This window comes from Aulonocara stuartgranti (genome assembly GCF_965226115.1).
Source record: "Aulonocara stuartgranti genome assembly, chromosome: 7".
NCBI classification, from domain to species: Eukaryota; Metazoa; Chordata; class Actinopteri; order Cichliformes; family Cichlidae; genus Aulonocara; species Aulonocara stuartgranti.
Window position 1 is genome coordinate 5,304,408 of NC_138945.1, and position 25,478 is coordinate 5,329,885.

At 42.1% G+C, this 25,478-nt stretch overlaps 1 protein-coding gene across 1 annotated transcript in view; it reads left to right on the forward strand.

Annotated features, from left to right (window-relative positions):
* spire2 (spire-type actin nucleation factor 2) overlaps nucleotides 1-22,460 on the forward strand; it is a 54,822-nt gene extending 32,362 nt beyond the window's left edge. The window contains exons 4-15 of the mRNA XM_082538122.1: nucleotides 1,555-1,635; nucleotides 1,736-1,900; nucleotides 2,530-2,616; nucleotides 3,123-3,240; nucleotides 6,646-6,812; nucleotides 9,418-9,640; nucleotides 14,814-14,941; nucleotides 15,632-15,769; nucleotides 15,857-15,924; nucleotides 16,880-16,907; nucleotides 18,605-18,702; nucleotides 22,042-22,460. Coding sequence (XP_082394248.1) covers nucleotides 1,555-1,635; nucleotides 1,736-1,900; nucleotides 2,530-2,616; nucleotides 3,123-3,240; nucleotides 6,646-6,812; nucleotides 9,418-9,640; nucleotides 14,814-14,941; nucleotides 15,632-15,769; nucleotides 15,857-15,924; nucleotides 16,880-16,907; nucleotides 18,605-18,702; nucleotides 22,042-22,360 — 1,620 coding nt within the window. The 3' untranslated portion in view covers nucleotides 22,361-22,460. The remainder of the gene's footprint in view (nucleotides 1-1,554; nucleotides 1,636-1,735; nucleotides 1,901-2,529; nucleotides 2,617-3,122; nucleotides 3,241-6,645; nucleotides 6,813-9,417; nucleotides 9,641-14,813; nucleotides 14,942-15,631; nucleotides 15,770-15,856; nucleotides 15,925-16,879; nucleotides 16,908-18,604; nucleotides 18,703-22,041) is intronic.
* The last annotated feature ends 3,018 nt before the right edge of the window (nucleotides 22,461-25,478 follow it).

Here is a 25,478-nt window from a genome sequence, read left to right on the forward strand (position 1 = left end):
CAGGAGACAGGAATCAGGCAGGAGTCTCCTTGAGCTGAGACTTTTGCAGATGACATTGTGATCTGTAGTGAGAGCAGGGTACAAGGCGCAGAGATGGTGAAGTTTAGATGAGTTTAAACACTTGAGGTCGACCATCCAAAGCAATGGACAGTGCACAAAAGAGGAGAAGAAGAGAGCATGAGACGGGTGGATTTGGTGGAGTGTCAGGGATGACTTGTGACAGAGGGATATGAGCAAGAGTGAAAATAAAATAATTTTAAAAGGGTGTTAAAATTGGAGCTTCCAGGCAGGGGGAAAATAAACCTCAGAGGAGATTCATGAATGTAGAGAAGGAGAACATGCAGAGGGTTGGTGTGCCCGAGGACGATGTGAGCGATGCTAGAATAAGATGGAGGCAGATGTTGCAACCCCTAAAGGGAGCAGCCAAATGAAGAAGAAGAAGACAACTGTCTGAATAATTTACTCAGGCGGGGCAACAAAATTGATATGAATGGCTTCATATGTATTGTTAGCAACTAACATTAGTGATGGTTTATTAATTAGCATTCACCCAAAATGACACGCTCACAGCTGTCCCATCAAGAACATATGGGAAGACTAATGAATGTAGACTTTATTCCGAGTCAGTCAGTGCAATATGCTGTAATTCTGGTTTCCACAACTTGATATATTATCAAGTTTTTGACTTGCTTACATCTTGATAGGTTTTCTGAAAAATTCCTGAAGCATCTCTATCACAAATACTTCAATTGATACTTTCATGTACACTTATTAGGTGCTAAAACAGTTGAAGTATTAGTGGACTTGCAGATGTTGAAAGCAATTAAAATGTCACATCAGCAGCTGAAGTGTAAACACTTCTGACAAAACACTGACAAATTGATTTGTGGATGCTTTTAAAATAAGTTAAAGTTATTCAAAGAATTCAGGGGGGGAAGAAGCAGGATGAGCTGGAACGTTTGGTTTTCATGGCCTTTATAAATGAATTTCTGTAAATAAGCTTTGGGTAACTGGATTTGTCTCCAGTGTCATATTTAACCATTTTATACCTTTTCTAAATTTGTAAAGTCAACAGAATCTCTGCAGTAATTTATGTTAGGGCAGGGCTATATGGCCAAAAATATTTATCACGATATACATTTGAAAATTTGCAATAACAATATAACTGACAATATAATTGACGCGAGACAAAATACAACTCCACAACTTTATTAGTGCAAAAAAACCCCCATCAATGTATTTTCACTTAAACAAGCAGCTGTTTTTTATGTGCATTAAAGTTATATAAAAAATTAACAGTGCAAATGCAAATTCCTTGCTGACAGTTTAACCAAAAGGCATTTCCAGTGGAAACTCGTCGACATATCCTGAGCATAACCATGTATAATATCCACAAAACTTAAAAAGAGGTTATACACACACAATACGGGAATATTATGTTGAAGCACAGACCTGCTTTACTTACTATAGGTGGATGTGGGCATGTTTTAGAGGTAAAAATCAGTCGTCATGGACAACTGCTGCTGTCTACAAAAAAATGTTTTTGTTGCCCAGATGCTGAAGAAGATCTCATCAGAGGAATCTCTGGAAGACAGATCTACGGCTGAACTGGACACTCTGAAACACAGAGACTGGGTGAGGGGAGAATTCAGTCTGTGACAAGGAGGACAGCAGTGTTGTTGCTCTGACACATGCACATGAGTGGTGTTGTTGTTTGCGTATTGCTTAATGCCAGGCCCGTCTGTGGGTGCAGCTGATGAAGGAGCTCAGGCAGGGAGTGAAGCTGAAGAAGGTGCAGGAGCAGCCGTTCAACCCGCTGCCCACCGAGTTCAGCCTCACGCCGTTCGAGATGCTCATGCAGGACATACGAGCTCGCAAGTTCCAGCTACGCAAAGTTATGGTGAGAGTTCAGACATGATGTAAAGAAGCTGAAATCAGTGGAGGTGTTTTTGCAGAGTAAGCACTTAAAGCTCTGAAATGTTTTCACTGGAAACTTGATAGGAGTCATCTCAGGGCAGACAGGAATCAGACTAGAGGCCTTTTTCAGGCACCTTACTGCATCATGCATGTATTGTAAATTGGCTTCACTGCAGAAAGAAAATGTTGTATAGGAGGCATGCATGTGGCAGTGAATCATCTCGAGGCCTTCTCCACAGGCAGATGCATAATTCAGCTTTACAATGCAAATATTAATAAAGGCCTTTCTCAGCCTTCTGCTGTTTTGGCAGCAGCTGCAGTTTTTTGAAAATACCAGCAGATTACAGCATGTGCTGTGATTGTGATTACAATTTCTATTTAACTTCTATACATTATAATGAGTATAGTATGGTGAGAGAGTCGGATATTTCTAATGTTCTGTTATAGTTTATAGGCAGCTTTGGATTCCAGAATATGCTCCTGGATGTGTGGAGTCTGTACTTTGATCAAGAGGCCAAAAAAGAGTCGCTGCTATCCATCTTAGCCTTCTGTCTATCTTGACAAAAGTTAGACTTAGGAAGTAAGCTCTGCATTGTTTCCTGGCTTATTCAGGTGGACGGTGATATTCCTACTAGAGTGAAGAGAAATGCTCATGAACTGATCCTGGATTTCATCAGATCAAGACCTCCACTTAAACCAGTAAGTGGGTTTAGGGGTTTTTTCCTCTCTCTGCGTTCTTGGCTAGCTTAGTGTTAGCACGCTGTCTGTGCAGGTGCTTGCAGAGAGCTGAAGTTATGTTAGCAGTGTAATGCTTCTGTCATGGATGCAGTCTCCACTTTACCATCGTGCGCTCGTGTTTTTGTGCAATAAAAATAAAAACTACCTCCAGTGGACAATGTTTAGTTTAGGTTTTTTTTCTTAATGCTGCCCTCTTTGATACATGCTAATAAATAATACTTAGATGTCCAGTAAATGTCTTATTTTTGTTTGGAAGTTTATTAAGCCTCATTTCTAACATTCACTGATATCATAGCACAGTGCTGTTTTCTTCTGTGTGGTTGTGTCATGGTTTTTAAATTTCAACATCTGGACATGGACTGCATAACCTGTACTGAGTAATCAAAATCTCTCTTCAAAGTACAAAAGTAATATACTTATATTTATTTCTCACTCGTGGATGTGACCTAATTGCCTCTCTTCTTTAGGTTTCAGAGCGCAGCCTCCCTCCTCCTCCCCCACAGCAGCAGTCCCTCCATGACCGGGTCCTGGCTGAGATCAAGCAGGAGAGGAAGCTTAGACCAGTAGTTCCACCCAGCTCGAGACGTAAGGGAACAATCTTTGATGTTGGTGTTGATAGATAAAACAAAATAAACAGAACAAAGAATGCCACTAATCAAAAGGAGGTTCAAAAGCTCTGCATAGATTTGCATTTAGAGATTGTTGTTAAGACACAAAGTGCCAAAGGAGACCTGCGAGTCCTGGTTCACAGGCTTAAAGCGTGTGACACAAGTAAACCTAATTTCTGCTGTTTGGTATCCCTCCACTCAGTTTGGATAAGCTGGGAAAAGAGAGTTTGGACAGGTTTCATATTGCACATTTCACCATAGCATTTGCTTTTGCCCAAAAGAGATACCAGATACCAAGAACTGGGTGATTAAATAAACTTTTATTTTCAGTTTGATGTTTGGCGAAAACCAAACACACGCCATCAGCACAAATACCTCAAACCAACTTCAAGCACGGGATGATTTGTGCTCATTTTGCATCCACATTTTGCCCGGGTACTCTAAAAGTAAAGAATCAAAGTGCTGCGGTGACCCAGTCAAAGTCTAAACCTCGACCTGACTGAAATACCACAGAGAGCTGCGCATAAAAACCTCAGTGAGCAATGCTGTAAAGAAGATTGGGCCAAAATTCTCCCTCAATGGTGTAAGAGACTGATAGTCGCAAAGACAGCAATTACAGTTATTTGAAGAGGGAAATCCATGTTGTTATAATTAAGACGTAAAAGTAGTGACTGAGGTCACAAACCGACCAGGAAAGTGCTTACAGGAAATAGGTCAATGATCAAGTGAGCATTTTTTCCTTTCCTCACGGACGCCTGCATATTCTCTAGTTCTTTTTATGGCCACATGAGTCGCCCCCTGCTGACCATTAGAAAGAATGCAGGTTTAAGGCACTCCTGCCAAAAATGCCTGTACCGACCCAAGGCCTTCTGCAGGTCTTTCCCAACTTTATATTTCACACTCCACCACTGCACTGTTTAATAAAGGCAAAAATATATTTTTTAAAAATAACCCTTCTCCCACTCTGCAATCCATATCCCAGCAAACAAACACATGGTTTAATTTTTTAGACCATATTTTAGAAGCAGTACACTGCTAATAGTCTTTAACAAGAATGTAAATATCATGGAGAGAATGTACGGTCAGGTATTTTATTAGGCATCAGGGACCTGTGACTGGGTCATTCCAGCAGTAAAGATAAAACACAGATCGTTTTTACCATGTAAAGTGTGATCATTAAGTTAACTTTAACATTGAGTTAAAAAACAAACAAACATATTCATAGTCTCCTTGGACAGGGCTTTAATAACCTGCTGCTATTGTTGGGTCACTCCCTGAGTGTCACCATGAGCCTAAAACCAAGGCACCGAGCAAGTATCAGCTTCTCTGTCAAGCTGGCCCTATTTTCGTTATAAGGACCATCACAGGGGACGAGAGTTGGGACTCTGTAATGGTTTTTAAACCCTGTCAATGACCTAAAAACTGAGCTCGCTTGTGTAGAGTCCAGCTGTACCATGCAAGCTGCAAGCTGCTGGATAGAAAGACCTACAAAGTACTTCTTTGATAAAGTGGTTGCATATTGTGTTTTGTTGTTCTGACTGGATGCACTTGCAGAATAAAGCACTCACAAGTACATATTAAACTACTGCCTAATCTATTGTTTGTATATAGATTAAGTAATGAAAGTTTATTTATATTGTCAGAAACCTCATCAGTCCTTGCAAGTGCTCAATAATGTTCTCATTATAATGAATATTATATTTAAATTTAAGCCTGTCTACAGCGTGTGTTTGTTGATCTAGTTGGCTTGCAGCTGCATGCAGTTGCCCTTTCAGAGGTGAATACAGTTGCATTAAACTGATGAAATAATTGCATCATAGTGAGTCTGGACATTCTGTACTGTAGCTTTTGAGAGTCACAACAATACTTTTCTATTTAGAGCTGCAGTACACATGAAGGTCATCTCACGTTTCATAAATATTGACCTGCTATTTTCAGATCAAGGTCAGCGTGTTTTAGTGTGCGGACTGTTTATAAAGCAAGCTGCCTTGCAGAGACTGAAATTAGTCAACTGGGACTGGCATGCTTTTATTCAGAAAGAGGAATCGAATGTCTTGACTTGTATCTGAAGGGAGTTTTTTATGCTGATATGTCTGTGGGTAAAATACAATTTAAGAATTAAAGTCAATCACTTGCTTTGTGCTTTTAGAGGACTTCCAATTACTGCTGTGTAAATGCAGACTTTAGAGTTATTTTCGAAACCATCAACCATCAAACCAATGAATTTAGCAGGTTTTGGCTGATCCACACACATTTATTATTATTTTTTTCCTTTAGTTTTTACTTATACCACCTTAAAAGTTTATGGAAGCATGGATTGACTGGCTACTTGGAAAAGTCCAGTATTTGTGTTATTTTTATCCTTTTTTTTTGGTCTCCTCAAACTCCTACAGGATTTTTTCAGCCATTTAATAGTGGTCTGCTTCTGCAGGGACTTTATAAAGAAGTTGTACTCTCAGTTTTGTGACAGAAAGGTGTTGATGCTGTTAATTGTTTTAGCTTGCTTTATTGTATATTTACCTTAAATGGACCAAAGTGCTATGACACCTACGCATTAGACCTACCGGAGCTGTTTGGACATAAAATCCATGTCGTGAAGCTCCCAGTGGACAGCTTTTGTGCTGATGTTAATGCCACAGGAGGAATCTATGAGGGAATAAATCTGTTGCAAGTGTGACGTGCTGTTATAGTATTCAGTGAACTCTTTTTAATAACCCATTCTTTCACAAATGTTATTCAAAGGCAGACTCCAGGTGAGGTGTTTGATCTTATATGCCTGTGCCAATGAGGCTGAAAACACCTGAATTTAAAGATTAAGAGGTGAGGTCCATATAGTGTATTTGTAGGAATTTCAGTGTGAATAAATTTGGATAGGGCTAAAATTTAAATTAATCACAGTTAACATGATTCACTGAGGTTTGTGGCAGGTGGTTTAGGACAAATTGAGCCATAATATTACATCAGAACAGCACATCTCATGTCATTGTTTGTATCCACTGGCTGTTTTTTTTTTTTTTTTTTTTTAATTTTGTTGTTTTTTTGTTTTTTTTGTATTTTTTATGAAGGAAGAGCAATTTCAGAATTGGCTCGGGGGGACTGTCAAAGTTATGAGTTTGGTGCCAAGGCTTTTGCTCCGGCCTGGAGCTTTTCACTGAGTCCTCACCAAGAATTTGCTGTTCTTGGAAGGTCGTGATGCCTATGAGTATTAACCCTTTCTGACAATATGAACAAAACTGAAAACAGAACCTTTCTGCAACTTATGGAATAAGGCGGAGCTGCTTCATTGCACTGACTCCAAAGTGGTACACAGGGTGCGTCTGATTACTCCCTTCTGATCTCAGCACACCTGAGATTTTCTGGTTTCTGGTTTCTCTTCCCTCAGCATTTGGCTCTCTGCCCTGTCTGGCTCAGACGTGTCCCTGCAATGTCAAATCCACTTCATGCATCGACCTATCCGTGTCGGAGCTCGGACCCCGGCCACCAACCCGTCCTCGCATCCTGCTCAAGGCCCCGACCCTGGCCGAGATGGAGGAGATGAACATATCAGAGGTGAGCTGGAACTCTGTGATCTTGAAGGGGAATAGGAAAGTGGGCTCAGTGTTGTTTTTAACAGCAGCACACGCTCTGTTTCCCAATCTAAGTGGGTTAAGATTCCTCTCTGAGGAGGAAAATGAAACAGTGACTGGGAAGAATCGCTTTCTCTTTTGCACAAAGACTCAGCAACTTGGGAAATTCTTTCTTTCTCTCTTCTTGCTCTTGCTGTGTTACATCAAACATTAAAGCTCCCCTACGCTTTAGCACTTTAAAAACTATCCTCACATGTGCATGGGGGGAGATATCTGCAGGTCAAAACTGACTGCTGCTTAATCCAGAGGGAATGACATGTTTACAGTCTGCCTCCTCAGTCCTTTCTTTCATTTTCACCTTGCTTTCACATTTCATATTATACTACTGCTACGTGCTGCAAGTTTTTGGTTAGGAAATGAGGCATTGGGTATATGTCACAATCTCTCTCCTGCTTCTTTCCTTGCACCGAGTACATCTGTGACGGTTTAACGAGTCTCTCAAGCGTTTTAAACCTCGTCTGTGGCCATCCTGTAAGGCACTGCAGACAGCAACTACTTACTGTAATATCTCAGCTGTTCCAAACTAATTTAAAGTAGATTATAGTTTAAGCTGTGCAAACATTTCCACAGGGGTGATGTTTTCAATGTTACTCTGTTTGAATTGACCAGGAAAATGAGTCAGTTTGGATGGGATTAACATTAGCCCGGGATTCTAGGATTCCTGGAAATTTGACTTTTTGTCCAAATAGGATTTTCATTTAAAACTACAGGATGTGCTTCAGAGGAGGGGCCTCCAGAGGTTCATGCAGCTATTTTGCTCATTTCCAGTTTCTCCCTGTGGCTCTGACAAATGAGTAGAACCTGAACAGAAATTCAGAACAAAGGGCCTCCACCAGCCCCCTGGTGGAGGCCACCAGTTTGAGCACCCTGCCCTTAGAGCAGGGGTGTCGGACTCCAGGCCTCGAGGGCCGGTGTCCTGCAGGTTTTAGATCTCACCCTGGGTCAACACACCTGAATAAAATGATTAGCTCATTACCAGGCCTCTGGAGAACTTCAAGACAAGTTGAGGAGCTCATTTAGCCATTAAATCAGCTGTGTTGGATCAAAGACGCATCTAAAACCTGCAGGACACCGGTCCTTGAGGCCTGGAGTTCGACACGTGTGCCTTAGAGGGAAGACTCACAAGTGTCCACACGATCTGCCAGTGCCACACATCCCATTTACTGTCTATTTAAGCAGTTGTGTTTAGAGCTCCTCCTTTAGCAGTGAGATCTATTCTGCAATACCTCTATAAACGCATTTTTGTGGCATTGTTTTCCTAAAGTATCATGCTTGTTTGGCTTTAAAACCTGAGAGCAGAAATGTCCACATGACACTTCCATCCAATTACATCAGTACATTCCATCATCCTATAATTAAATATTTTGTCCTGATGAAAGTGGAAGAGACCACTGACGCCCACAGGGTACAAGCACACGAGATCCTAACCCAATCAAAGCACCAACTGTCAGAATATGTTTTGTAATAATAGTAGTTTTCCCTCTTTAAGACTCCCATAGACTTATGGCATTGTAGGATTTTGCTTTAATTTATCAAGTGTGTGTATATAAGGTGTGTCAGCTCATACATTAATATCAGAATGCTTATTTAATCCCACAAAACTGGACCCAATGCTGGCAGGCTCTCTTATGGTCTGTAATTGATACTCAGATTCAGAGAGCAACACTATGTTATTAAATCTCCTTAAATATATTTAAAAACGTGTTTTTAGTAACCTGTTGTCAAACTTTAGGGTGCAGCTCTCCTCACATCTTTCTTCCCACTCTGGGGTAAATTTCCCAGACAGGCCTGCATAGTGGTGTTAAATTTCTGTTTGACAGGCAAAAACTAATTTTCACTTCCTCCATTTTCACTCAAAAGCTAAATGTCACACTGAACTGATAAAATGCAGGAGAATAAAAAGGGATCCTCCTGCTTAAAAAAAAAAACAAAGAAAGAAAAAGAAGGTCATTTCAGGTGGAATTGCTACTGAGGAGTCTCCCATATTCCCATACAATATCCATCTGAGCTTAACGAATTGGTGAAGTAAACCAGTACTAAGTTAATAACCCGCCCTTGTGGTGCGTCTATAAAACTTCGCAGACTGTATATTGCTTGGACCCAAATGGGGTCCTGACCTTTAGGTTGAGAAGCTTTGAGGAAGACTAAAAGCTTCATAATTAAATTGAATGTTTGAAGGTTTTCGGAGTGAATCTGCTGTTCCTCCGTGTCAGCTGCTTCCTTTTTGGCGTTTTCCAGCCACATATCAAATTCAGTTTCCTAAAAACAGCAAATAACATATTAGTTAGCTTAGTTTTGCAAGGTACTGGATTTATTCTGTCCTGGGAACACACAGGATCCTGCAGGAAGAGCTGGAAAACACTGCTCAGGATAGATGCATCCTAAACTGTGAAGAAAATTGAGAATTAAAGCTGATAGATCATTATTATCTGGTGACTTCTCTTTACTTTCTTCCTGCTCATCTCCCTGGTCCCTCACTTTTCCTCCCCACCCCGAATCTTTCCTCACCCACCACCTTTCCACCAAAGGAGGAGGAGTCTCCAGATAATGGGGAGCTGCGGAGGACTGAGAGCTCCCCGATTCCTCTGAAAAGAGATCGGTCCTTCTCGGAGCACGACCTGGCTGTGCTCCGTGGGGAAATGCTTCCTTCGCTCTCTGAGTCGGCCCAGCTGAGCGGGGTGGTCAAGCTGAGGGTCGACAGGCCTCGATCCAGGACTCTAACCAGCGCCGGTGCTCCTCCTCATCACAGAGGTCAGAATGTCCTCTATGCTAGTACTCAAATGCGTAATTCTTTATGTATCTAGGTGCTCTCTGGGTTTTTTTTTCCAAACTATGTTGGTTACACACTACTCTCTAGAAAAACACTAATTGAAATTAAACTTTAAATGAACAGGTGCGTCTGAGTTGACAGGTACTGAACTGTTACCATATAACGATAGACCCTGACGAGCTGTGCTGTCTCATTCAGAGGACTGAAAAGAAGCTGCAATCAGTTTTCAGTGCAGGACCACAGCTTGTTGTGTATTCAGCCTGCACTGAGCAGTGTGGCAGTGCTTCACAATCACCACCATTCAGAAGTTGTCTGTGAATTAATCCCAGCCAAGCACTGCAGCAGCTCATTTTAGGGGGTTAGAGCTTCCTGTTTGAAATAAAATCACTAGTGATATAAGCTGTTTTAAGAGTCTCCTTGTTATGAAAGTCTTCAGACTCTGATCCAGCCGTGGCTGATGATTCACCTGTCTGCAATGCTAAGTCTCCTCCCATAGGGGGAGACACAGGGCCAGTTTTTGAGCCTTCAAGGAGAAAAAAAAGTGGGATTAAGCAGCAAGTTTCTAAACGTGACAGAGGACAAGTCCTGGGGTCTCATTTATAAAAGAGTGAATTAGTATCCAGATTAAAAGCATACAAAAATCAGATACGTGGATACATTCAGGCAAATGTGTGCACGTGGATCAGCTTTGTATCCCACCCTCTAAACACCTACATTCAACCATAAACACCTCATGACTTTTAATACGTAAAAATGAGGCCGCTGATTGGTTCTTAAAATCACATTGACCTCTGGCACTCACCCACCCACGATATCATGTGATCAAAATCATCATTTGTAAATGTGATTTATTCATGTTTGGTTTAACTGTAAACTTAGCCTACGTTACTCATAATGAGGACGTGCAATGTAATGATGTGCAAGAACTGCCACTGGCTTTATTTTCAGACTGTGCATATGTGACGTGCTGATGATGAGCCAGGTGAGGATGGCCAGTCTCCACTCGGTCCTGTGGGTCTGTGGGCAGTCACGTCGCCTGCAGAGTTTTGTTACTGAAGCTGAATGGAAAATCTTTGAGTCATTCTAAATCACTCTAAAATACTTTAAAGTTGCGCGATGTTATCTTGCATTTAACCAGTGAAGGTAATTGTTGACTTGAGGTGAAAAGCACTCTGTGTATTGACATGTCAAGCTGCCAGACTTCCCTGAATCCTGCCATCGTTTCACCTGCTGTGAGCTACATGATGTGGAGAGCATGCAGTCCGATCAGCTCCTTTTTTTGTGGGGTCCGTCATTAAGATGGAATATACGATATATCATAGTTTTAGTAACAAAACATCACCAACTAAACTTCTAGGATTTTGAACTACAACAAGCACTGGTTACCTGGATCTTTTATCTGTTTTCTTATTGGCTAAACACTTAATGTCATCATGTGGGATAGGTGGCTCATCAAAACAGGTTATACTATATGAAATTCTCAAACTGAAAACATTTTTCTGCAGTGAATCATCAGGAAACAGAACGCGTCCAAGGAAGCTGTGTTTGTTTTTGTTACTCTTCGTCACCTGCATAAAATCTGTGCAGTCCTGCTGTTGAAAATGACAACAAATCCCATGATATTGATGCTCGGAAAAAAAGTTCTGACCAAAACCTTAACCGTGACACAAATCTGAAAGAGTTTATCAGCCCTGGAAACTTAATGTGGCTTTGTCTGCTCAATATCTGGCTCACCTCTCTGTATTATAACAATAATACTATATTCAACAATAGGGAACGTGTACACCATACAAGAAATATGAGTAAAGCAGTACAAAATAAGATGTAATATTGCGTAGTTCAGCGGTTAACAAGCACGACAGAGTTTAGCGCATTGCACAGTGTGGTTGAAACCTGAGATATATCAGGCCTGCCTAACGTATCTGTATACACACATTACAGGGAGTGCAGAATTATTAGGCAAATGAGTATTTTGTCCTCATCATCCTCTTCATGCATGTTGTCTTACTCCAAGCTGTATAGGCTCGAAAGCCTACTACCAATTAAGCATATTAGGTGATGTGCATCTCTGTAATGAGAAGGGGTGTGGTCTAATGACATCAACACCCTATATCAGGTGTGCATAATTATTAGGCAACGTCCTTTCCTTTGGCAAAATGGGTCAAAAGAAGGACTTGACAGGCTCAGAAAAGTCAAAAATAGTGAGATATCTTGCAGATGGATGCAGCAGTCTCAAAATTGCAAAGCTTCTGAAGCGTGATCATCGAACAATCAAGCATTTCATTCAAAATAGTCAACAGGGTTGCAAGAAGCGTGTGGAAAAACCAAGGCGCAAAATAACTGCCCATGAACTGAGAAAAGTCAAGCGTGCAGCTGCCAACATGCCACTTGCCACCAGTTTGGCCATATTTCAGAGCTGCAACATCACTGGAGTGCCCAAAAGCACAAGGTGTGCAATACTCAGAGACATGGCCAAGGTAAGAAAGGCTGAAAGACGACCACCACTGAACAAGACACACAAGCTGAAACGTCAAGACTGGGCCAAGAAATATCTCAAGACTGGTTTTTCTAAGGTTTTATGGACTGATGAAATGAGAGTGAGTCTTGATGGGCCAGATGGATGGGCCCGTGGCTGGATTGGTAAAGGGCAGAGAGCTCCAGTCCGACTCAGACGCCAGCAAGGTGGAGGTGGAGTACTGGTTTGGGCTGGTATCATCAAAGATGAGCTTGTGGGGCCTTTTCGGGTTGAGGATGGAGTCAAGCTCAACTCCCAGTCCTACTGCCAGTTTCTGGAAGACACCTTCTTCAAGCAGTGGTACAGGAAGAAGTCTGCATCCTTCAAGAAAAACATGATTTTCATGCAGGACAATGCTCCATCACACGCGTCCAAGTACTCCACAGCGTGGCTGGCAAGAAAGGGTATAAAAGAAGAAAAACTAATGACATGGCCTCCTTGTTCACCTGATCTGAACCCCATTGAGAACCTGTGGTCCATCATCAAATGTGAGATTTACAAGGAGTGAAAACAGTACACCTCTCTGAGCAGTGTCTGGGAGGCTGTGGTTGCTGCTGCACACAATGTTGATGGTGAACAGATCAGAACACTGACAGAATCCATGGATGGCAGGCTTTTGAGTGTCCTTGCAAAGAAAGGTGGCTATATTGGTCGCTGATTTGTTTTTGTTTTGTTTTTGAATGTCAGAAATGTATATTTGTGAATGTGGAGATGTTATATTGGTTTCACTGGTAAAAATAAATAATTGAAATGGGTATATATTTGTTTTTTGTTAAGTTGCCTGATAATTATGCACAGTAATAGTCACCTGCACACACAGATATCCCCCTAAAATAGCTCAAACTAAAAACTAACTAAAAACTACTTCCAAAAACATTCAGCTTTGATATTAATGAGTTTTTTGGGTTCATTGAGAACATGGTTGTTGTTCAATAATAAAATTATTCCTCAAAAATACAACTTGCCTAATAATTCTGCACTCCCTGTAATTTATACATGGGCTCTACTGCTGTTGGTCACCGTAGAGTCTGTCCTTCTAAGTCTCTACTTCACATCGTGGGAGGATGTGTGTTGTGTGAAGTTAATATAAATGTATCAGATGGTATCGGATATATTGATAGCTTGTATTCAATTATTAGTTTGGCTTTGATTCACCGCCTCAACATCTGTGTCAGCAGGTTTCAAACGTCTCTGTGCATGGGTCAGATTTGTTGTACTGTACATTCTTGCATCAAGTTTGTCTTTATAAAAGACCCCGAGACCCTGGTCTGTAATAGATATGTGAATTCAGAAGGACAAACCAAGCCAAAACCACAAACCTCCCTTGATCACCTTCTATCATTAAAAAAGTTTAAAACTTGGACATTTTTAATGTTTCTTTTAATGTGAATGTACAGACAGTAATAGCTGTCAGTACATTCACAGACATATGAAGAGCCACAAAGAGATGTGTGTTGATGAGCCTCCTGATGGCTTCCTCTTCATCACTGTATTTGAATGAAGAATGCCTCCGAACAGACATCAGACCCAACAAACTGAGTGCAGGGGATATTGAAGTCTTAAAAGGTTTTTTTTTTTTTTAAGTTTCCACCTCTTCTGCCTCGAGGCCTGGAAGGAAAGCAGCAGTAAACAGTCATGACAAAACTCAGCATCTACTAATTACCGTTACGGCTACAAAACCAAAACTCTAGGAAGAAATGTTTATTCGATTCCCAACCCTCGGGGTAATGAAATGATTTAATGGTTTGGGAGACATTATGTCACCACTGCTTCCAATCTCCAACCTCGCTGAACCACCGTTACCTCACAGAACAGCTGTGTCAGTTCACCGCGCTGCAGCCTTGACTTGGATTCACGGCTCAGAGATGGATTGTAATCAAATCAAGTGATTGGGTGAAGGAGGGTAGAAGCTAATGGCTTTGAATTGTGTGCTGCATGAAAGCCCCGGGAAGGATGTTATGTGTTTGATAGCCATGATTCGTGCATTAGCAGCCTCGGTGTCCATATCCAGAGGTAATTGTTTGAAAAACGATCCTGACTTTGATCCACTCTGCAAAGCCATCCACAGTGCTTATGTGCCATAAACATTACACTCAGCTGGACGATAGCAGGATTTTTAATTTGCAGTGCACAGCTCTGCCAATAGAGGACTCTCCGGCCTCAAGTGTGCCAGTGAGAGGAGGTAAGCCTATAAGCCGGCTGTCATCGGCAGCTGATCCAAATTATATGTGCTGATCATGTTTACTGGCCTGTTCCAGCCCTCCCATTGCCCTGTTTACTTTCCATTAGAGACAAATTGACACCTTCCATTTGCAGGATCGAAGAGGCACCCAGTTTAAACTGTGTGAGGTCTGCTGTGTTAAGAGCAGACCTCTCACCGTGATCTGAGTTACAGATGTAGCAGCATGGGCCAATCGCTCCACTGAAATCAGATTAATAATAGATGACGACGTTCCAGTCGGATCGACAAACTCTCTGAAGGCCTGAGATCCGAGACGGGCCTGAATGAAAGAGGCTGATGTGTAATTCATGGATTCTTCAGACCGCGACTCGTGGCTTTCTCTCATTCACTTTCTACTGTCCTCAGCTCATCATTCCCTCTCTGTCTCATTCACTTTTCATTCATGTCCACGTGCCAGCCTCCTTCCCGGTTCACGGCTGGGTGCCGCCCTCTCCGGCCCGCCTGTCTCTGAGCTCGGTCGATGAGACTACAGAGGGATCCGAGACCGCGTTTGAGTCCAGAGCTGGAGACGAGCACCAGTGGATGGTGAGATGAAAACACTGGAGGATGGTCCTCGGCTTCATGTGACATCACTGCAGAAATATTCATCCTGTCAAGCCAATTTTATCTGTTACTGAGCTTAGATTGGCGGGGTTATATCTCCATTTTTTTACTGTATAAAGTGCTGCAGTATCGATAATATTGATCTAAATCAACAGCAATGACTTTATTTTGAAAGTTGCCATATTATTTTTCAAATGAAGGCTAATCCTTGCAGAAAAATGCCCGCCCCAAAAAACCTTTGCATGGGTGTGTACTGCTCCCTTCACAGATATGCACAACATGTATCCGTGCAGTAGAAAGGGAAGTTGGAGGCTCAGGTGCGAAACTGTGCAGGAGGACACGAGACTGGCAGATAGTTCAGTTTTGTAAAAGGAGTAGTACATACTGTTGTGTTGAAATGTTACATTTCTGGCAATTTCCTGCAAGGTTTAGTTAATCTTTTGAACACAAGTCTTTCATGTGTATGAAAAGACTTGTGTTCAGGAGCTTAAACTTTTCTTTGACTGTTTCACACAAACAAAACTGCAGATGATAACATTTTGGCTTTGACCTCAGCCGGTTTGTAGTTTTCCTCTGTAATCTCTTATCTATAGCTTTTTCTTTAAAATAAACCGTGGACAGGAGCTCAGAATGATGGGTTTCCTCTCTTTAACTGCTCTCGGTTGTGTTCAGGATGAGTTCAGCCACCCTGTTGAGAGCCTCGCCTTAACCGTGGACGAGGTCATCAACGTGCGGCGAGTACTGGTCAAAGCGGAGATGGAAAAGTTTCTCCAGAGCAAAGAGCTCTACAATAACCTGAAGCGGGGGAAGGTAACAGTGCAGAACTTCTCTCAGTGCAGTGTTTCTTTGTGCTGTTGACACTAACGGGATTCACTGACTGTGAGTGTGTGTTCTCAGGTTTGCTGCTGCTGCAGAGTGAAATTCCCCCTCTTCTCGTGGCCGTCTACCTGCTTACTGTGCAAAAGGTATGAAGGAAGTCTTTCATTCTCTTGGTGATGTTTAAACGTTTGTTCCAAGGTTGCAGCTGAAACATGAGTCTCCACAAATCAATACCCGGGCATATTTACAGTCCATGCGGAAAGTATTCACGGCACTTCACTTGTTCCACATTTTGTCAAATTACGGGCTTATTCCAAAGTGCGATTCATTTTTTACCTCAGAAATCTACTCACAATATCTCATAAAGACAAAGTGAACAAAGTTTGCTGTGATGTATGAAAATAAAAGAACTAAATATAACATGTGCATAAGCATTCAGCCTTTGTGGTACTCAGTTACACGCTTAGCAGACATATATGTGGGCAGTTTCTTCCATTCTGCTTTGCAGAGCCTCTCGTGCTCCATCAGGCTGGATGGGGCATGTCGGTGCGCAGCCATTTTCAGATCTTGCCAACGATGTTCAATTGGCTTCAAGCCTGGGCTCTGACCGGGTCACTCAAGGACATTCACACAGTGGCCCTGAGGCCACTTCTTTGTCTTGGCTGTGTGTTTAGGGTGGTTTTCCTGTCAGAACATGAAGCTTTGTCCCAGCCTGAGGTCCAGAGTGCTCTGGAGCTGCTCATTCTTGCATTCATTTTTCTCTACTCTCCCAGTTCCTGCTTCCTGCCACGATGGACACCACTGTGCTTACTACGACCTTCAGTGCCACTGATTTTTTTCTGTACCCTTCACATTTATGCTCCCACTAATCACTACTGAATTCAAAGGTTTTCATGCAAGAGATTGGAACCAGGGACCGTGCTGTGACTGTGCTGCACCTCCAAATGCTACAATTAAGGATTATTAGAACAAGTAGCATGAGAACAGGTCTTACCGGGGTGGGGGGTTTATAGCCATCAGAGCAGCCTGTTCCCGCTTAAGCAGTAGGAAAGTGTGCAGACATGTGTGCTGTAGTAGTAAAATCTTTTCTTTTTCTCCCAGATCTGTCTGCAGCTCCTGCAGTGCAAAGGTAACTTTCTAACTTTCAAATCTTTTCTTTTGGCTCTGTTTTTATTCAGCTGTGTATGACTTTGTACTCAGCCTTTTTAGCCTCGCTTTTCATGTCATTACTTTTACTGCTGTAGAGTTTAATTTTTCTGTTCATACATGTTATGTCATTTAATACCAGGTCTTTTTAATTAAAGTATATAAAGTTATATAATGTTTTCACATCTGAACTGTCATTCTTACACACTGTGAATTGTTAAGTTAAAAAATATTTCTACAAAAAATGAAAAACAAATTTTATTTTTAACATAAAACAGTGTAATAGATATAGATTTAACCGCTCTCTGCATCACTCTGGTGTGAGGACTCTGGCATCTGGACTCCCTTTAAAGCCGTTCTAGTCAACTTTCTTCTTATTGGCTGCTCCTCATAAACAGAAGGTTTTGGCACGGAGTGGGTGGAGCTTCTGCACTCACAGACAGAGCTGTGTGCAGTGAGTGTCACCATTATATTCATAATAAAATTTGTTGTAATTTTTTTTTCATATAAACACAAAAAGAAAGGCAATGTTAGTTTGGTCGATTACACTCTTGGTTGTATGCTTCTTCTTGGCAAATCTTATGTCTTAAGTCTTAAAACTGTTGGAAACACGATTGTAGGTCGAGTAGCAGAGTAGAGTATGTGCGTTGGACCTATGAGAAACTCGCTAAATCTTCTCTGCCAATGCCAAACTGCTTATTCTGCCATTAGCTCTTGTTTTGAGCTTCTGGAGACCGTCAGATGTCTGACTGGCGCCTGATTAGCTTCGTTCAGCATTGAGTTCAGACTCTGCCTACGGCCACTGGATCATCAGAGTGTGGAGTGGACTGATAGAGTAACAGCTTTTAATGGAGGCAGCGCACTGCTGTGGGGTGGTATCTCCCTCACTGGAAATACAAGGCTTGTCATCACTGCAGGCGATCTCAGTTCACAGAGATATCTAGATGAGATTCTGCAACGTCTATGATGTCTGGGACTCTATGCTCTACAGAGCGGGGTTCATCAGAGGCTGAGTGGAGAGGATGAAAAGGCCATTTAAGGGGAAATAAGCAGGCTTTGGTAATGGTATAAGATTTATTGCCAAGAAGCATTGTTACAACAAAGAACTTGCATTTAAAGGGCTACATTTGAATGAGAATAAACATATGAAGTCATTTATGCTTCAGGTTGACCTGTTAAGTAAAGCTATGTGGAGCTTTTACATGTAAAAAGAGAAAGAAAGAGGCTGCTGGAGCTGCTGCAGAAAGGGGTTAAATGACATGTTTTAGTGCTTATTAACGCATTATTTGAGCCTGGTTGTCATTTCTATTGACGTCACTTCTTCTTTTGTTCGTTTGCTGGTTTTGATTTGTTGCCTCAGTCCCGGGCCGTGTTGGATGTGTGGTTCTGTGCTCTGTAGGTTTGGATTTTGTGTGATTTGTGTGCTGTGGCTAATTTGTGTGTGTTGTTTTTTACAGTTGTGGTTCGTTTTTATTGAAATATGTGCATTTGCTTATTGTTGCTCTGTGACTGTACGGCTCGTGGCCTTGATGTTCATGTGTTTTGAATCTCTATTGTCGTAGAGGCTAGAAATACTTGTAATGTGAAAGTCATCTGCAGTGCCTCCCACCACAGGCTCTCTCGGTTCTCTTTCCTCTGCCTGATTGTTTTTCCTCTTGGTCTGCCTCTTCTGTGCTCCAGATGAAGATTCCCTCAAAGAAGATGGCCCACATTCCTGTGTACACTGTGGGCTTTCACAGCACTCCAAAGAGCCATGGACAAAAAAGCCAAGTCTACAAGTGAGTCTGTGTTTGTCTTCAATAGCTGAGTCTGTTTATTGTAGAGAAGATTATAAAGCTGGCTGAAAATAAAACGACAGTTTTCTTCTGAAGTATGCACTGAGGACCAGGAGAAAGATCAAAAGAAATGTGAAAAGCATACCTAACATACCTTCCTTTCCAAATCTAACTGATGAGTTTCCTATGGAGGCTGTGCCTGTTGCAGAGCTCTTAAAAAAGGGGTGCAGTTTGCACCGGCGACAACCACTATCCCCTAAAATCTACATGAGAGGGGGATTTGGGAACGGCTATGATAGCCAAGCAGTAGAGGCCTGGCAGGGGCACACACCGCCTCGATCTCTGCCAGACATGGCCTTTTTTAATTAAAAGCTTCGTTTTTCTAACATCAAACTCTCTAAAATGTCCCTAGATGTCGATCTCACATCTTTGGTGTCTGGCACCTTTCACTGGCAGTGCCCTGATCTGCTCTTTTATTATTTTATTATATATATATATATTTTTTTTGGAATGGCAGTTCAGACAGACCCGCTGACAGTCACACCATGTGGGGAGAAGAACCACAGGAACCTCTCAGGAACTTAAAATACTCAAAATAGCAAGTCACTGTTTCTCCTTTGTTAGCACAGAGGCTTATTCTCTTCAAACACTTTTGTGTTTTAGAAAGCAACTAAAATATGTTTGAGTGGTGTGGCTCAAAATAAGCAGGTGTTAAACGTAAAGTTCCTGTTGGAGTGTCTGCTGCTGCAGATGTTTGCAGCTGCTGCAGATGTTTGCAGCTGCTGCAGATGTTTGCAGCTGCTGCAGATGTTTGCAGCTGCTGCAGATGTTTGCAGCTGCTGCAGATGTTTGCAGCTGTCACAGCCTTCCACATCTTTCATTTCAAAAAGTAGCATCAAGATGATTTCAGTAAACAAAAAATAAACCAAAAACTAAAACTGGATGTGAAAAACAAAAATAAAAAATAAAAACTAGACTTAACAAGATCATTCCAGTTTGTTTTATTTTGTTAACTTTGAAAACTGACTAAACTAAAATAAAAAATATACCAAGGAAATGTTTTAGTATCTGTCTGATGATGGATGTGTTAATATAGACTCTGGATGTCTATACATGATTATATATATTATATATATGCTCTTTGTTTTGATTGTGATACCTGCACTGATTTGCCCTCTATACATGTATAATTAAAAAGACTAAAACTAACTGAAACAAGAAAATCTGCTGTGGCAGACAAACTGAACTTAACCCTCTCAGGCTCAAATTAAACTTTGTGTTGCTAATGCACAACCAAGTCCTGCAGTAACATGCAGTCCTTCTGAGTAAAAAAAACTCATAAAATATGTATGTGGGGTAATCAGGTTGTTAGTTTTTAACTGGTGCAAATCGGCAACGCCTGCCTCGAGAGGGTTAAAACAAAAATTCTAAATAAAAACTAATGAGAAAACTATAATAACTCTGGTTGCCATTTTCTGATAACATTAACTTAGAATTGGAACTTCAAGGCTCCCACTCTCCCAGGCAATGCCTGCTGCCCCTCTGCAGGCTTCAGGAAAGAAAGGAAAGAAAGCCCAGATTCAAATGAGGAGCTGGCAGAAGAGAAAAATGTTTTCAGGTTTTGTTTTATTTTTAAATGTGAATAATGCAGTGCTACATAGAATACTAAAGAAGCAGAACAGGTCCTTTTTAACATGTTTACAGCCTTAGTTTAAGCTCGTCAAAGCTGATAAGGAAGTTCAAAGGTTTAATCCCTGTAAGGCCTGGACCCTGAAACAATTGCCCCAAAATTCAAATTTTTAAAAAATAAATTAAATATTAATTTAAATATCTGAGGTTTAATTTGTATCATATCTGCTACTTCTGGCATTTTTGTGCAACTTATTGCACAGACAGATACATGGGTCTCAAAAAGCCATGTAGCAAATATGAAACACCTGGCGTAGCTAAGCTAGGTTAAGTACTACCTTCTGAGCTGCACACCTTTTTGTTTCCAAACCTGAGGCCAACCTGACATTTGGACTCCAACACACCAGTTTCCCCACAGTGTTGTCATCCGCTCACTGCTCAGGTTCAATCCCGAGACAGTGGACACCTAGACGGAAAAACAGGTCAAATCTATTTAAGTCTGCCTCTAACTCAAGCCAATGACTGCTAACCTTCTCGAGCCTAAGCAGCACCAGCCTCTGTGCTTACCTCAACCAATCGCAGATTGCCTACTCAATCCAATCACCAACTTCCACCTACCTCCCCCTCTCTCTCTCTCTCTCTTTAGTTATGTAATCAGTGCAGTGCCTCTTCCAGGGCCTCTAAGCAGCCATTATGTAATAATTACCCAGCTGTCATCAAAATCCTCGCTGTTTTTGGCCCTGTGAAGACAGAAGTGGAAGAGAGAGTGGACAGAGAGAGCCAAACAGCGAGCTGACGAGAGAAATGGGCCACTGGCGTGGTGCTGTGCTGAGCCGCTCTCTAACACCTGTCACCAAGACCCGACCATGCGGCTCCGTGCACAGAAACACACAGAGTTTTGTAACAGCGAGTTGTTTTGTTTTGGTTTTTTTCAATCAGAGAAGCTGACCTTAATCTCCTCGTTAGTGACTGTGATGCCCCAGCACTGCTGCATGTCTGTGTTTATATTTCAGCCACTTTGGATAAGCTTGGAAAGATCTAGTGTAGCTCCGTCTTTCCAGATGTTCAGCTGATGTGTCTCTGCTGAGCAGTCATTGTTGTCAGTTTGGTTTTAAAAGTGCTGCCAATAAATAGATAAATAAAAAGAGAAATAAATTAGTGGCTTTTTCTGAAGAAGAAAAACTTAAAGTAGTACTGTAGCTTTTCCACAACATGTGTGGTTTATTAAATATCTAAAAAAGCATTTTATTTTTGTAAGTCATAAGGGAGGGGGGGTCAGCCCTCAGTTTTTTATGGCTTGTGAACTAAAACATTTTTGTTTTGGGGGTGTGAGGGATGGCCCTGAGTGCTTATTGGATGTGCAGTTAAATCAGGGGTGTCCAACTCCAGGCCTCGAGGACCGGTGTCCTGCAGGTTTTAGGTGTCCTTGATCCACCACAGCTGATTTAAATGGCTAAATTACCTCCTCAACATGTCTTGAAGTTCTCCAGAGGCCTGGTAATGAACCAATCATGTGATTCAGGTGTGTTGATCCAGGGTGAGATCTAAAACCTGCAGGACACCGGCCCTCGAGGCCTGGAGTCCGACACCCCTGAGTTAAATTATTGTTAAAGAACCATGTAGTCATTATGGAAATCTCCCTTAGTTTTATATTCGGCTTTCTTTGAATGCCTCACGTCTGCTCTAATAAAACTGTTCCACCCTCCTCTGCAGGTCGCTGCGCAGCTTATCCCGCCGCTCAGTGGAGGAGGAGTTCCCCCACCTGTACGCTCACGGCTGCACACTGCGGGACGTCTGTGCTGAATGCACCAAATTCGTTGCCGATGTCATTTCCTCCAGTCGCCGGAGCCTGGACATCCTCAACAATACTCCCAAGAGGGAGGCCAAAGCTGCTGCTGCTGCTGCTGCTGCTGCTGCTGCTCAGAGACCACAGCTGCAACGCCAGTCCCAAGTCGAGGCGTTCCCTCAAGCAAACTCTCACCCTCCACCTTTCCCTCAGCCACAGTGTCTCCCTCCCCACTCCCAACATTAAGAGCAGCTCCACCACGCCGAGACGATCAACAATGCAAGCCAATGAGCAGACTGATGGACACTGTGCACACATTCACAGACAAACTAGGCTTCTAGTGGGTTCATGCACAGCAGTAACGACTCAGCGAGCCATCTGATTGGCTCCAATAAATCGTAATGAGAACACTCGATCCAGTGAGGTGCTTCAAGGTTCTTTAAATATTACTGGGTTGAATGGTTGTGCTATGATATATAAAGCTTAAAAAACAAATTTTCTCGGGCTGTATCTCGAGCCTTTTTAGTAAGAAACTAGAGACTCCAACACACCACCGCCTCACCCGTCACACAGCTGCATTATCTTCCTTATCTTACCCATCACAAATGCACACATGCACAGAGCTCTTGACCTTTTAAGGTTTGAGTGAGTAGCTCTCTCTGTTTCTGCCTTATCAACAGCACTACGACACTCCCCGACGCTCACAGCTGCAGACTGAGGAGAGGGCAGATCGGGAGAGTGCCGGGGGGAGGGGGGTGCTGTAAGAGAGAAGAGAGAGGGTGGAGGTGAGGTTGAAAGCTGCACAGCAGAGAGTCAGCATCTCATTTTAGCGCTCTGTGGTTGCCTTGTTTTTTGTTTTGAATGTAACTTAGAGAAACAGAATTGTAAATTTAAAGCTTGTACACGACCCTCAGCGTTTATGTATAATCATCCAAAAAGTTCCCGTTCCAGCTGGATGAGGCTTCGACAGCGGCGACACTGTGAATGTAACGGGGTGAAGCTGCAGGCTGCACCCTTAACTGACGCAGCGTGACGATGCTCATGTGAAACTCCCGCCCCCCTTCACTCCCCGTGGACGCTTGCAATCTGCTCTGGTTTTGTAAACACTAAGAAAACCTCGGCTGCAATAAAATCTAACGACAAACACGACCAGCTCCGAGTTTTTCTGTTTGACGTGTTCAGTAGACCCGAGCTTCACGAATAAACACAACACGCTGCTTCATAATTCAGGAGTAAAGTGCCTGTTCTTGAGCAGCAGGTGGGTAAAAGACCTTGTTGACGGATCATTTATACTTTAAAAAATTAAAAATTGACACATCTGTGGTTCTAATGCAGTACGTGAAAGGAATAAGCAGGCAGGTAGAGATTATTTCACTACAAGTTAACGGAAGATTCTGAATAAATGAGTGGGACCACAGATACACACTACATTTATGTAATAGAGAGAATACACACACTCTGCTGAGGCGCAGGTACTCAGGACTGCATCACCAGCTTGTAAACGCATCCAAACACACATCGTCAGTGTGAACTAACCCTTTTATGTTCAAGTAGTGCTTTCAAGAAATTTAATTTGAACCCATTTAGTGGACTAAAATTGCTACTCTGAGGAATTAATAAAGATCACAGAAATCGTGTGAGCAACTTCACCGTCCTGTCATGTGACCTGAACATGTCCCTGTAAAGCAGTAAACGTCACATGGATGGAGTTACTTTGATAATACTTAAGTATCAATTTATCTAACCGGTCATCCACTTCAATCCATTCACAGTCACATCCACACCATGAGTGTTTTGAGACTGTGGGAAGAAACCAGCGCAGATGCAGGCAGACTGGCTGGCAGATGTGCTCCAAAGTTAAACTCTACAACAAACAAATGCCAGCTACAAAGGAAAGAAAAAAAATAAGGGTTCCATTGTGGCAGGTAGTTTTCCATTTTTTCTCACAGTTTTCTTTCACCTGCTCATGATGCTCAGCTGTTTACAGTACATACATGTAAATGCTGGCCTTAAAGTGCACCAACTCTCAGACTGCAGTGCATTTGTCTGATTATTCTCTCAGAAGTCACGAGGAAAAGCTGGAATTGTGGCAGAAGAATCACTGTTGGGGTAACAGAGGACGGGTGAAGCAGTTTGATGCGGTTTCAACAGGACAATGTGAATAATGTGACACGGCCGTGTGGATCTATGGGACAGAAATGAGGAAACAGCTTGTTTCACGACTTTGACGCTCCAGCTTGGAACATGTAAGGGAAAACAGATGGGCGGCTCTTCCTCAGATGCTGTAGAACAATCACTGCTCTTTACAGATGTGGAAAAACTGACAGAGTCAGCTGAGTTATCCTTCGCTATATTCTAAACAAGCGGGCAAGTGCATGTGAGGTGTACTTCCTGAGGACAGCACAGGCCAGACTGTCATGCTGTGGGAGGATTGTTCTGGCATGGTTTGGATCCAGCTTTGGGATTGGACAACCTGGGACTTCACCTTCAAACCTTCAGTCCACAGGTGGAGTGTCTCGGGAAAGTTGCAGAGACTCGAAGCTCTAAAAACCTTACCAGAAAACATTTTCTATGTAAGACAAAAGTAAATCCAAAATTCAAATTAACAACTTTAGTATTACTTAAAGACTGGAACCGCTGAACAACCCACCTGCTAACTGCGGAGATCTCACTTGAATAGAATAACATGCCTGAAGGCGGTCGGTGCAGCAGTCCTACAATAAACCCTGCCTTCATGACGGTTATAATGTTGAACCCTTTTTTGAAAGCGAGCGTATTGTTGTTTTATCTACACACAGAAAGATCTATGGAAACATGACTGATGTAGCAGCTGAGCTTCTTTCATTCAAAATTGATGAAGGTAAATCAAGTCACAGATGTGACTCTGCCGGTGGCAAAGAGCACAGACACAAGGGTGGAGAAGTCATGTTGTGACACTGTAGGTCTCACCAACACAAATATTTTTGTATTTACCTACACTTAGTCCAGCCTCTGCTAACAACTGGGAAACCTCATGTAATTTGTGATTATCTTAATAACCAGGAACATCTGATTACAGTAACCGGATTAGCTGCTGTAAAAGGAAAATGTCTTTAATGTACAAACGTTAAGAATCCTGTCATACTATCACTGATCTCCATCAGGCCAGAGGGTAATAATGAGAACAGTTAAAATAATAATGATGACTTATCATACTGTGATCACAAGTGATGTGGATATGGAACATGAGGAACAAAAGGTTTTTCCTCCACAGCGCATTAAAAATGTCTTTATAATGGAAACTAATGATGCTCTAATGTGGAACCCACTTTGGTTCAGATTACGGATAAAACAGCAGATTATAAATGACAAAAGTAGCTATCAA